Source organism: Haemaphysalis longicornis, unplaced genomic scaffold, assembly GCF_048455015.1.
Source record: "Haemaphysalis longicornis isolate Haplotype H1 unplaced genomic scaffold, Haemaphysalis longicornis Haplotype H1 scaffold_9, whole genome shotgun sequence".
Taxonomy (NCBI): domain Eukaryota; kingdom Metazoa; phylum Arthropoda; class Arachnida; order Ixodida; family Ixodidae; genus Haemaphysalis; species Haemaphysalis longicornis.
In genome coordinates, this window is record NW_027526460.1 from 142,399,879 (window position 1) to 142,413,070 (window position 13,192).

Below are 13,192 nucleotides of genomic sequence, written 5' to 3' on the forward strand. Positions count from 1 at the left end.
ACCTCGGCCGATCTGGGCGCGCGCGTGCGCTCGCTCACGCGCGCTTCCAGAGAGGCAGCGATGCGGCAAGAATGGTGACGTCATGTGATACATCCTGTTATGGCGGCCGCTCGGCGTTTTTCAGTCGAAACCGAAACTGGCACGAATAAACGACGCCGTAAATGAATGTTTACTCTGCGCTCGACCGTCTAATCTGTCATTCTATGATTAGTGGGCTGGTAGGCACGCATAGCAGCGAAAAAAGCTTAACACGAAAATTTCGTGTCAGTACTCCTTTAAAGAAAAAAGAGCATCCGGCGCCAGGTTTCGATCCGAGGACTTTGCGGGCCGCAGCGCGACGCGCTACCGACCAAGCCACAGACGCGACGGTGATATCAGTGTTAGACGCGCCTTATATCTTTAACGCATTCAAACTACGTCGTCAGCGGCGTGCGTTGGCGACTCAGCGGCGTTATAGCGGCTTGATAACTGCGTGGTGTACACGTGATACTACAAACCCGATGGAAGAGATGGAAGAGAAGGCGGCGAGGGGGTGGGCTGCGGGGGCCGAGCGCAAGCGCCGCAAGCGGGCCGACAACCGTGCATTCGCACTTTCACATTCTCCCCCTCGGGGAAATGCGGGGGAATTTTTTTTCTGCTTTTTTTTTTTTAAAAAAACCTCCATGTCGCCGAGCGGTCCTTTCTGGACGTTCATCTCCTCACTCACGGTGCCCAAGCTTTCTACAGGAGCGTTTTTGCGCGTGATTCATGCGCGTACGTTGTGCGCGCGATATTTTCACGCCCGCGTCGGCGATTCCGCGCCCGCGGTCAGAAAACCACGCGCGACGTGCGTGACAGTGGGAGGAGCCTGACGACTTGCGCCAATGGGAAGGTGTGCGTTTCATGACGGCAGTTACGAAGCTCTCGAAACAGCCGGCTGGCTCCGCCGGGGATGTTTAGGCCATGGCCGGGCTGGAGCCTGGAGGAGCGGCGGGCGCACGAAAGTGCGCGCTCGCCGCACCCCCAGTCCGGCCGTGTTTAGGCTTAGCACCCCGACAGATATTTCATGGGCGCTTTCACTAGCGGCGTGGATGATGTTTTATAGCACCGTTTTCGCTCCCATTACTAGCTCATTTACCGCACAAGAAACTTCGTGTATGCTTTGGGCGGCATTTTAAAGAGCGGTTAGAAGCGGTCTTTTGAGCGCCCCGCACCACTTCACGACCGAAACCGCCGCTATGTTGCCGCGCCCCGCGCAGCGTGCGGGTGGTTTCGCGGCAGTGTCAGCGTGCCTGTCAAGTGCGCGGCGCGTTTTCGCGAGCAGAAAACAGCCCGGCCGTTCCTGGAGAAAGAGTGACAAAGAGGGCAAAGAGCCCGTACGTCGCCGTAGCTTGCTCGCTCAGCAGTCGGGCGCCTCGCCGACTCGTTCGTATCATCCGCTGGGCACCGCAGGTGCGTTCGCAAGAGCCGAAATTTTTCCCATTTCAAACAATGCAATTTCGCCGGAACTTAACAGAAATTCGTATCATCCCGAATCGTATCACCGAGATTCCACTGTAACAACTCCTGGGTCCTCATCTCTTGCCTAATTTTCTTCCAGCACAACTCCGCCAGCACCCGGTCGACGCGTACGCTGTCGGGGCGCGTTGTCGAGCGAGTACGGCAATTTCCCGACGCCTGACGTCGTTGCCGAGCTTCACGAGTATGGCACGCATATCGCGGCCCGAAGACCGCGAGGCGGACGGTAGGCGCGGCAGCCAGTCTCCCGAGCGCAATAGTCGCAAAGGGCACTGCACGGAATTAACAGACTCGGGTATGGGGGGGGGGGGGGGGAGATTTCACAACGCCTACGAGGCGCCAGCCGCAAAACGCATCACCTCGTCGCATCACCGCCGTTATCGCAACAAGGGCCAGTTTGCCTTGGCTTGGCTCGTATTGCGTCCTGACAACAGGTGCACCGCGATGTCGCTTTCAATGGGGAACCTCAAGTAGTTAGTTTCGTTTCTGAAAGTCGGCGTGCACCCTTCGGCGCAGGTTGGGCGCAGAATCGCCAAATTTAGAGGAAATGTAGCAGGATGTAGCAGCCAGAGCACTTGGTCGCAGTTTGGCGCACCAGTAGCATCACTGATATTGTCTACAGTAGTTGTTGCTACCAGTGTAGCCCATTTTGCATCGTCGGTTTGGAGATGTGCTTGTTGGCTCGTACTGTAAGCACCGAGTCAACGATGGATGCACCCACAACATCCAGCAGCTTCTCTGCTTTCTCGCTAGTGCCGTCTACTTCTTTTCTGGACTTTAAAGACTTTCTAAGAGACAGGTTAGACGGTTCCTTCTGCCATCATCCTTTCTTCTTCACATTCTAATTAAATAAAGAAATGGCGGAAAAAAAAGAAGGACGTGGACAACATGGCATTCTGACACATGCCATTTTTAAAGAGGGTGGGCTAATGTTCATAGTAAAAAAACTGCCCGCAGATGCATACACTTCAGAAAAAGAAATGGACGACATAAGCGAACCTGCGTGGGTTCTGCGCCTGTCTCACTCCTTTCTTTTTCTGAATTGTGTGAATCTGCCGGCAGTTTTTTTTTTCATCTGAATCATAACCAACTCAAACTCAGTGCTTACCTTGGGCAATCTGCATTGAGATATTTCGATCCGAGAGACATACAGGCCTGCAGAGCGATGCAGAAAGTGTTGAAACGCTGTGCCCCACCCTTAAACTGGCCTAAAGATTGGGCTTGTACCTACAAGAGAATGAAATCTTGCATCCATGTCCTCTCCTCCACTGCCACCAGCAGCTTCTTTCCGTAGCACAAACACCAACACCTGTCTGCGGACACCAGCCAACACATCCTACCCGATGAGTTCCCCCCCCCAAAGGAGCAGGAGGACGCCACGCCAGGATCGTTGCGTGCCGGTTTATTAGCGCCACAGAGCTGAGCTGTCTCGCTCGCTCTCAAACACAAAAACAAGTTCACCTTCACGCGTCACTTGGAAGCAACAAGGGTTTTTTTTTCCATCCACACTATATATAAACAGGCGTCTCGTAAAAACTGTCCACACTGCCTGACCGCGTTCCAAAACGTCACGTATGTACAGTCATAAATACACGCCCGGGCCGAACATCAGAGGAGAGCTATGAACACGGGTCGCTTGCACACAAACCACGATATGCAGGGCTGACTTAGTGCAAGCATTAGCAGAGATCGTCCGCCGCCAATCCTCTCGTGCTAAGGACGCACTGCAGATCGCATTGCCGAACTCCCCAGTGGGATGTCAGAGGAAACGAAAAATAGGGAGGGAGGGAGGGAGGGAGGGGGGGAGAACACAGCTTAAAAATGCCAAAGCAAACAAGTAGCGAAACAACAACCCCAGTGCGGAACGGACAGAGTGTGCTCAGCTCGAGGACACACACATTCATGGGGCAAACGTCCACCTCGCCCACCCCGACGACCCAACCAGATTGCAGTCCTTCCCTTGCCGTCAACACAATGCAGAACTTTTTTTAAATCAAGGTTGGTTGCTCCAGCAAGCATTTCGTTGAACTTTGGCTTAACTAGGTGATGAAGCACACACAAATGACAACAAAAGGGAAAGAGCAAGTTGAATTACACACTCTCCTGGCTAAGCCGCCATGTCGAAGAGCCGGACCTGCGCACTCAGCTACACGAGCAGATGACAAATAAAGAAAAACCAAACGAAAGGCGCAGTAAGGCAAAACTTGCGCTGACCTGCCACGGCCCCCGCCAGCAAGCCCACAAACACTGGCACTATGTACAAAGCACGGACTGAGAAATGAACGCTGCCCCGCCCCACTGCAGGAGTTACTTTGATACCAGGCAACAAACGGGACACCTGCGGGCCTTGTAATGAACAAAGAGCGAAGCAGTCAAGCAGCATCGAGGCAGAGTTTTCACGGTGGGGGACTGATTTGCATAGGTAGAATGGTGGGCATCGCCAGCCCGCAGCTTCCATCCTTCACACCGCCTGCAACTGGAACAAACCAGGAAAAGAAGCGGCACCAAGTCGCCACCCCAGGGTGCCTGGCTGCAAGACTGCCTACCAGTTGGCCCGACAACTTCCGCCACGGCGCATGCGCAACACAAAACTCACCTCTGAAACGTCCCACCGCGCACGGGCGAAACAAAACACAGAAAAGAACGAAATGCCCACGCAGGCACGAACTGTGCACCGTCCAGTTGACGGCCCAACCACAAGGCTTGTTCGAAGGAACACATGAAAACCATCGAGTCTAACGAGACATCGCGCCGAGCTTGTTGGTGGGTGCACAGCAAGCGGTCTTCCCAGCCAGTCTCGAGCAGTTTTGGTGGCACAAGTTCAAGTGCACCGCACACCACGCACACGGAGGGTCCTACTCTTGCTGGAATGGTCGGAGACTCTCAGCCTCAAGCAGCCACGTAAAGTTGGCCCATGGTCGGGCAAGGCGACTTCACCCAAGAAGACCGGTTTGCAAAAGGCCACCCGCAGCACCACCGGTAATGCACAGCGGAGAAGGCTCGCCCTCTTCACCTGCCCGCCCGACGAGCCCACAGGCGGCCTGTCCCTCAGCTGGGCGGCTGGGTGGGGCACACCAGGATGACAGTGTTGGCAGGCACGGGGGTCACCAGAAGCGTCGTGGTCGTGGTGGTTGCGGGCACGGGGTCGTCCAGCTGGAGGCACTGCGCCGCTGCCGCCTCTTCCTCCTCCTCCTGCAATGGTGGTGACCTTTACGACACGCCCTTTCAAGCTAGGCACCGCCAAAGATCAGCCCCTTCAATACCCTTTCACAAGCATGGTACAGGTCCCAGGGGCATAGAGTTTCAGCTAATATATACCAAGGGGAAGCATGGCATTGCAATCATGTGCTGTTGTGGGCACCACCATAGAGACGATAAGTCACACTTGCCAAGTGGCGTACGAAAACGTCGACCAAAATGACAAGAGCTCACTCCTGCCTTGCTCAACATAGGGCCATTGAAATGCCATGACCACAACATCAACCACAACACCACAATGATACTAAAACTCAACTTTGTGTCCGGCAATGATCCCCTACAACAGCTTCGCCATTCAAGTCTTGCGTCACGTGTGAGTGCAAGCGTCCCTGAATTTTTTTGATTACTTGAATGATGACATGGATGTGATCTACTCTAGTGTCTTTTCCTAAACCCAGCCCGCTCCCAGGGATGTATAAAATCTACGCTGTCGCTTACGCAGTTAACTGATACCTGGGTAAACAGCTTGTATACAACTGTGAGTAGGCTGATGGGTCTGCCATTCTCAAGATCTTTGGTATCTCCTTTCTTGTGAATCGTAATTAAGTTGCCGTTTTTCCAGGTACCATGCAGACAAAACAAAATTACTCCCACCTTCCCTCGCGGGAACCCCTGTGTAGATGCGACACATAGGGGGTTCCGTTGTTGTTTCCGTTGGTTGATTCTCCCATTGCGTGAAACGTGCCGTGAACCCCCTGCCACGGCTATGACGCAACGTTGCGCGGCTATGACGCAACACAATCCACTTTAATCCAATCCAAATCCAATCCAATCCAATGCCCCTCGCGAGAGAGTGTTCGCTATCAGAGAGGAGAGGGGGTAAGCGGCGGAGAGCGCAGCTCGCGCGGCGAGGAGAATGGGGGAGGGGTGTGGACGGACAACGACGCCGTATGGAGGGACAAGGCGAGTGAATGAGATGCAGTAGCATCTAAAAGTTTGGTTCATCGGAAGAATGCCTCATAAATAATCATACTGGCCCCACTGCTAATGTAAACATAGCTCAGATAAGCTATATAATTAGGAAAAAGGAAATGGCCATGCGACCCACTAGCTCATTTGCCGCAACAGAACCTATAATGTCAAATGCCCAGCTCTGCGATTGGCTGAGGCCGGCAAAAGCAAACGCAAGTTAGGCAGGGCTTATAAGCTTGCTGAACGAGCTATTTGTATTTGTGCATAAATTAAGGGCCCATTCTTCTTACAGCAGTAAGAATGTGGGGGTAAACAATGAAAGTTACGAAAATGCATGTAAACATACAAGTACTGATGCTGTGCTGCTGTTGGTACTGGGCGTACTATGATTGTTTTAGCTGTACGGCAGTGCGCCGCTTTGGAGTTGTCTTACACGACACTGACCGATTGGCGTAAGCGACGTTTTACGTGAACCTGTTTGTCGAGCATACCCCATCTTTCATGAAACAATTACTTCCTACCGTAAGAAAAACAAGCCAGGTGGATATATGGTCAAAAACAAAGAAGTGGCAGAAAACGGTCCGCAGCTTCGTATGGTAGCGCAATCTGGGAGGACTGCAGAGCTATGCTGCAGAGCAAGGGTAAGGCTGCAAGGGTAAGCAAGGCTGCAGAGCCTATGCTGCACTGGAAGTTCGTTTGAATACCTGCCCCGGTGACTTCGTGGCAGACGTCTAGAAAAAACACAATTTGGCGGGAGAATCAAAATTTTAACATAAATTGATTGATTTCTCAGTAAATACAGCATTGTTGGCTGCCGGACAAGCACTGGTGACACTGTAAAACACGAAATATTTCGAATAAAACAAACATATTTTGACTTCATAGTCTTTAATTAAAAACACTTTCCTGCCCCCAGGAAAAGCAGTGATTTTGGGTAGTCTAGCAAACAATTTTTTAAGTGCAATGCACTTCTTAAGCGACCCTGAACCTGCGTGCACCGGCGATGTCCGTGCACGTGGAGATGGGTGCGCGCAGCCTGGCCGCTGACATGGCACATACCCACGTGGGGGATTGGCCAGGAATCTCCTCGTCTTCCTTGGCAACGGGGGGAGATGGGCGCGCGCTGCCTGGCCGCTGACATGGCACATACCCACGTGGGGGATTGGCCAAGAATCGGGCGTGAGAAGGGCTAATGCACCCGCTTAAAGGAGTACTGACACGAAATTTCAAAGCTGAGATCCACTCGAGCAATCAAGTACAACGACAACACAAATAGGTGTCTGTGAATAAATGCATCTTTCTTTCTTTGTAGTTGTGTGTGTGTGTGTGATCTCTCTTTCGCGAACATTACCGAACCGCGCAAATTCAACTCGTGCATTCGCACTTTCACATTCTTCCCCTCGGGGAAATGCGGGGAATTTTTTCCGGCCACAAACATATGCAACACATAAGTGTATGGTATCGAATTGTAGAAGAGTAAATTTCTCTTGCAGTGATAATTGTATCGAACAGGAACTTTCATTTGAAAAGAAAAAAGAAGAAAAAAAAGTTGTACAACAAATTTTGCAAACAAAAAATAAGCAATTCCCCACAAAGAAAAAAAAAATTTTGGGACACACATTTTGTGGATACACTATCAGTGCAAAACTCCTGCACCCATCAAATGCCCAACTAAAATTTCTTGAATTATGCAGCACAATTTACCGTTTCGATACCTTTGCATATTGTGGGGCTTGTGTTGGACAGGGGAATGAGGTTCTGGCCTGGTTTGGCGCACTGTTGCCTCCGGTGCTCAAATCCAAAGACGGAAAGTTGTCGTCGGAGTCAGTGCTGCTAATGTCATCTAAAAAGTCGTACGTGGAATCATCTAAATAGCTGAAAGTGCGGCATTTCCGCTGCACCGTAGCACGCGATGTTGTCCCCACCTCCCTATCATCTGAGTGGCTGTCACATGACCCCGGCCACGCTTAAAAAAATTGCGGCACAGAGAAAAACAAACAAAAGATGATGTGCCGTTTTCACCTGCGGCTTTTCTCTCTTTTCATGCCTTCGCGAGCCTTTTCAACTTCGTTTTTAGTTACTAGTGGCCCATCGCAAGCTAAGCTTTTACGCCCAGTAGTTTCCTCTGCTCGTCGCTGGTGTAGAATCGTTCCACTTCTTTTATTACCTCATCCATGTTGTGCGTAATGTTGCCCCGTTTTTCTACAAGTTATCTTTCCATCGTTCCCAATAGCTAGATTCTTCTTAGTTGCTTTAAAGCTTTATCCCCTCTCCTACACTCAGATATCATTCATTTCACTTCGATTCCTTGAATTCAATTTAGACCCCCGTACTTGACAGTTTCGTGTTCTTAGGTTTCGATATAAGTACCTTCGTTTCCTGACGTAGTTTGCCAGGTTGCTCCTGACTCTGTGAACGCTGTTGTTAGGTTTTCACTTGATATGTCTACGCTGTCTCCATTCTCCCCTGATAAAAGCATGAATTTGCTTTCAACGATTACTTTAAATTCCTGTGTCCCTGCTCTGACTGACTCCATGCTGGGCTTCTTACTTTTCACGAGTCTCCTTCTTTCTCTTTTGAGATTCAGCCTTACTTTGCACCTAACCATCCTATATTCGTTGCACCGAAACTTGCCTAGCACCTCCACATCCTGCATAATACCTGGGTTGTCACTTTAAATGAAGTCAACTTTGCATTTTATTATACCGTTTCGACTTTCCCATGTCAATTTCCAATCTTTTGTATGCAGAGTATTTTAAAAAACAAAACATTTCCCCTTAAAAAAAAAAAACAAAAAACCCATTGCCAACAAGAACACACCCCATTGACAACCCAAAGCAAGCTTGGGTCATGGTTTGCATTTGACGAATTGCTCAAAATTTGAAACTTTTACTGCTGTCAAACACTAACTATTGCGGCTATCAGGGGTGAGACAGCTGAATCAGATTTGGGAGCAGTTTTTGGAGCAGCGAAATCTCGATTTTGGAGCAGCGAAATCTCGATTTGGAGCAGAAAAACGACATTTATTACATCCCCTTAGGAGCCTAAAAAATCAGATTTATGGCAACTCACGGGCGAAAAGTGCACTTTTTAGTCGGTTTTGAATTTACATAACACTGAAACAGCCATTCAATGAAGTTTTTTTTCTACCAGAGTCTCACAAGGTGCGAACTGCACTACCTTTTTACTATAAACTGCACTACCTTTTTAATATACTATTATATCCATTTTTTAAAATTATTAGGCTCTATGCATAGATAGCGTCGAGTTCCGTTGAAAATATCGAATTGACAAACTCAGCAATCGTAAGGCATTTTTATTATCATGTGAATGCTGAAATTGTTATTTTTGTAATCCTAGACTCATCTTTACGCACAAGTGTAGAGCCACGGGAAAAGTTGTGCAAAGTGAGGTGACAGTCGTCGCACCCCACCAGCCCTCCCATTTCAATCGCCAAGGTGCACGTTCACTAAGATCATAATCTGAGTAACATTGGTATGTTTAGCCAGCTCCCTCTTCGCATTAAATTTCACTTCAGATAGATGAACCATTATTACTAGCGTGCAATAACATCCCATCCCGCTATTGGGCCGCCCCTTCTGCAGCGTCGACCGTCCCATTCCCGTCGCTCGCAAGTTCGCTGTGAAAGGCAGCAATACCTTAGCGTTTTAAAACACCGTAAATGAGTGCGAAAGTTCACTTTAAGCACGCACTGGCCTCACACTCAAGGCCGAAACACGGCGAATTCGCGGGTGCCATGTTGTTTTTGATGAACTCCCGTATTTCGAGTCCCGCAACGTACCCACAACCGATCAAACGACTAAACGTAAACCCAGCCGCCCCTATAACTAAAACCAAGGTAGAAATCAACGAAGAGCGCTCTGCCTAAACCACAAGGAACTGCTTCGCCCGGCGGCCATGTTTTCACATATTCACACAAAGATGGCGGCGCCCAGTAATGTTGTTCCGGAGATGCGGCGCTCCAAAAATTCCCGTTTTTTTTTTTTCCATCAACTTGCACAAGCGGTTTAATGCCTCAGTACTCAAAAGTTTTTTTCTTCAGGACTTTGCAGTGGCTTTCGATGAGAAAATTTTAAAACCGCACGGACTATAACATGTGGAACCCGACATTGTGACTTTCGAAAAAACTCTCGGGGACTATTTTATGCGGGTTTTTTATGGAATAATCAATCAATTAAACCTTTACAAACAGCATCACCTTGGCGGTGTTGGAAAATTATGCTGTCAGTAAGCATTTTTCACCACTGAAACTGACGGGAGTGCTAAAATACTTGGCTCTCAGACTGTTTGGGAGCAGTTTGGCGCAATTTTTGCAATTTTTAAGCTTTTGGAGCAGCCTGGCGCAGGAAAACAAATTTGTATCAAATCTGCGCAATATGCGCAGCTGTCTCACCCCTGGGCTATTCCCCCAGGATTTCTTCTGAGGAGACTTTGCATACACTGAAATGGGCTGAACATGAAATTTCCACCTGTATAAAATGTCACATCAAAAAGCTAAATGCAGCAAGACAACCTCTCTGCCTTTGTTTTATGGCATGGAAAAATTTTGCAAACCCAGCAAGACAACCTCTCCGCCTTTGTTTTATGGCATGGAAAAATTTTGCAAACCCTTTTGAACGGGCATTTTATTTTTCTACAAGTCTAGCTACTGGAGCATGCTAGAGAAATAGCTTTCTTACTGAAACCTACTGCATTTATTCTCTTATTCGAACAATTCAAACAAAAATGTTCCATTTTTTAAATGAAAAACCCACCACTCACACACCCATGCTGCTCACCCCAACGTTACTAGATTATTTTCAGTTGTAACACTGGGCGGCGCTGCCCGGAACCACCACCGATCCTTCTCTCTGTGGTGCTGCAGTCGCAACCGGCTCGGTAGACGGGGCGCTCGCAGGCGGTTTCGCTTATGCTTCTCCCTTCGCGTTCCTAGTTCAGCGCTCGGCGCATACGTTTCTCGTGCGTGCGCGGGCGCGTGGGTGGGCGCACACATCTGGTAATTATTTACATTCTCGGAAGCAAATAGCTACAATAAACAGCAGACACAATGACATTTTTTTCGCCCCTTGTGTGGTTCTTCCGGGTCCTTTTTTTGCCGAAGAGCAGTACTCGCAGTAGCGGGCGCATTCAGTGCCCCGGTCTCCGGCGTTTCTTGTTCGCGCGGTCGTTCTCCGTAGTGTTGAATGCGCGATGCCGTTCGAGTGGCACGTTTAGTGATTTGCCAGCGACTGTATTCCATTGATGTGGGCCTCTGCATGTGAGGCTGAGGCAGACAATGCCGACCTGCTTCGTTCCCGGGTGTACCAGCAGCAACAATTAGGAGCAACACGGACAGGCACTTCTTCTCGGCTCCCAAAGATGCGACGCTTCGCTCGCTATGGCATAAGGCCATCCCGCGTGCGGATAAGGAGCTTTCGACAAAGTCCAAAGTGTGCGACCGCCATTTTCACGTACAGGACATCCACAATTGGTACGTACACAAAATATGACGTTCACTCTGAGGAATTCTCTGCGCGCGTCATCAAATCGTATTTGGTGACGCGCATGCATTTCTATTCCAGATTCCTTCAGTGAGAACGTCCCTTGAATGTGCAGGTTAAGTCGGCGCGCACACGCGCTAAGCTACTGTAAGCACGTTGGCAAAGTTGGAGTTTGTTGTAAATGAAAAAAAAAAAAAAAACCTTGCATACATGTATCTATTCATTAATTTTTTCTGTTAACATGCTTTGGTATTTTGTAGCCATATTCACCGCAAGCAAAAAAGATGTGGAGTTGATTTCTAAATAAAAATGCTTGCATGTTTCTATTCATTACTTATATTTGTTTCTCTTAACGTGCTTTGGTGTATTGTAGCCATGTTCACCTTAAGCAAAAAAGATGTGGAGTTGATTGTAAATAAAAAGAACGTTGGATATATTTTTCTACTTTGTGTCTGCCGTAAACTGTGTACTGTGAAAACCAATGAATTGCTGAAAAGAACTTTATGCTTATTGACATGTAAGCTGGTTTAACTTCGTCAGTTAATTGACTAAATAATTCTTTCAATTAGCGATATTTCGCCTTTTGCAGAAATGTCGCTTCTTAGTGACGTTTGATAAAGCTAACTGTTGTCAGGGCAAAACATGGAAAAGATACTATTCTAAAAAGGACGTCGAGAAAATTAGGAAGTTTCGTCTTCGAGTGGCCTGAATTCCTAGAGCCACTAAGTTACGTAGCTCCAATGCTGACCTTGCTTCTTTGGCTGGAAACAAAATGAGCGGTTTCATGATTTTTTATAAAATTCGGAAGAGTCAATCAAACTAAGATTTAACGGAGGCTTATTCTATGCTACCAGCTCGCTGCAGACCGTTCACGCTCGTGGTTGAGTGCCAGCGAGCAGCCGACGCAAGCGCGCGCAAACTACGATGCGCTTCGGCTGACCTGTTGAAGAAAGCAAAGCAATGAGCCGTAACGAACGGCTTTTACGCCCCACATTAGCGATCCTGAGCAGCTACTGGAAAGTACTCTGGCCTAGATGTAGTCTGGACGCGGACAACTTGGCGGGTAGCGGGTAGTCTTTAATATTATTGCGCGCTAACGTCATGAGAAGGCCGAAGAGGCGTTGGGAGAGGCGCCGTAGCACGCGACGAGCAGCGGCCGGGTAGAGCAAAATGCGGCGGTCCCGCCCTCTCGCGGCACGCCGAGAAACGGAGACGCCGGCGATGCACGGCGCATGGGGAGAGTTTTACAACTGAGCCTATCTAGTAACGTTGGCTCACCCACCGTAGAGACTGCTGGAAGCCTACCTAGAGGAGGCCAACAGAGGTGACAGGGAGGACCCAATAATCATTGACACTGGGTGCTTCAGGGGGAAAAAAGGGAGACTAAAGAAAAGAGTAGGTGACTAGAAAGGGGCATTTTCGGCAGACGGGCGTCCCAGGAGAAGGTCTACTACACAATGTCAACCACTCGGGAGAGAAGGGGCCTCCCTCCTGTGGTGGCCACCGTACCTGCTGTCGCCAGCGCTGGGGGAAGTCGGAGTGTGGGTGCTGCTGCATGTGCAGCTCCAGGATGAGGTCCCGGATGGCCGTGCGCTTGTGGGCCACCCGCGTCTCAGGGAACCAGTTGCTGCGCTCCTGCAGCACCGCCTCACCCACCCGGGGGGGACTCTGCACGGGGCAAACAGCGGGCTCATCACACCAGGGGGCATGGAGAAAGAAGGCGCAACACCCACTCTGGCACCCACGACGCTGATGAATAAAGATGATGTGAGGAGTAACTGAAATTGGGCAGTTATTAAAGTGAAAACGAAATTAATTAGAAGATAGTCACAATGGCTGGTGCACAGGGCCAGGTTGTGGGTTGTGATTCAGAGTCACCTGTCGATTTCATTGTCATTTCTCATACCTTCCATAATCATTCCTTTCTCTTGTTGTTCCCAGTACCCTCCCCCCTTCAGTGGGAAGTAGCAGGCCCAAGATCACTTTCTCAGGCCGACCTCTTCTCCTTTTCAATAAACATCTAC

The 13,192-nt window shown here is 49.3% G+C and overlaps 1 protein-coding gene across 1 annotated transcript in view; it reads right to left on the reverse strand.

Annotated features, from left to right (window-relative positions):
• Positions 1-2,884: 2,884 nt before the first annotated feature.
• The window catches only part of LOC144152590 (uncharacterized), a gene marked incomplete in the record, with an annotated part of 83,020 nt that continues 72,712 nt past the window's right edge, over positions 2,885-13,192 (reverse strand). Inside the window, 2 exon segments of the mRNA XM_077683899.1 lie at positions 2,885-4,689; positions 12,678-12,836. Coding sequence (XP_077540025.1) covers positions 4,546-4,689; positions 12,678-12,836 — 303 coding nt within the window.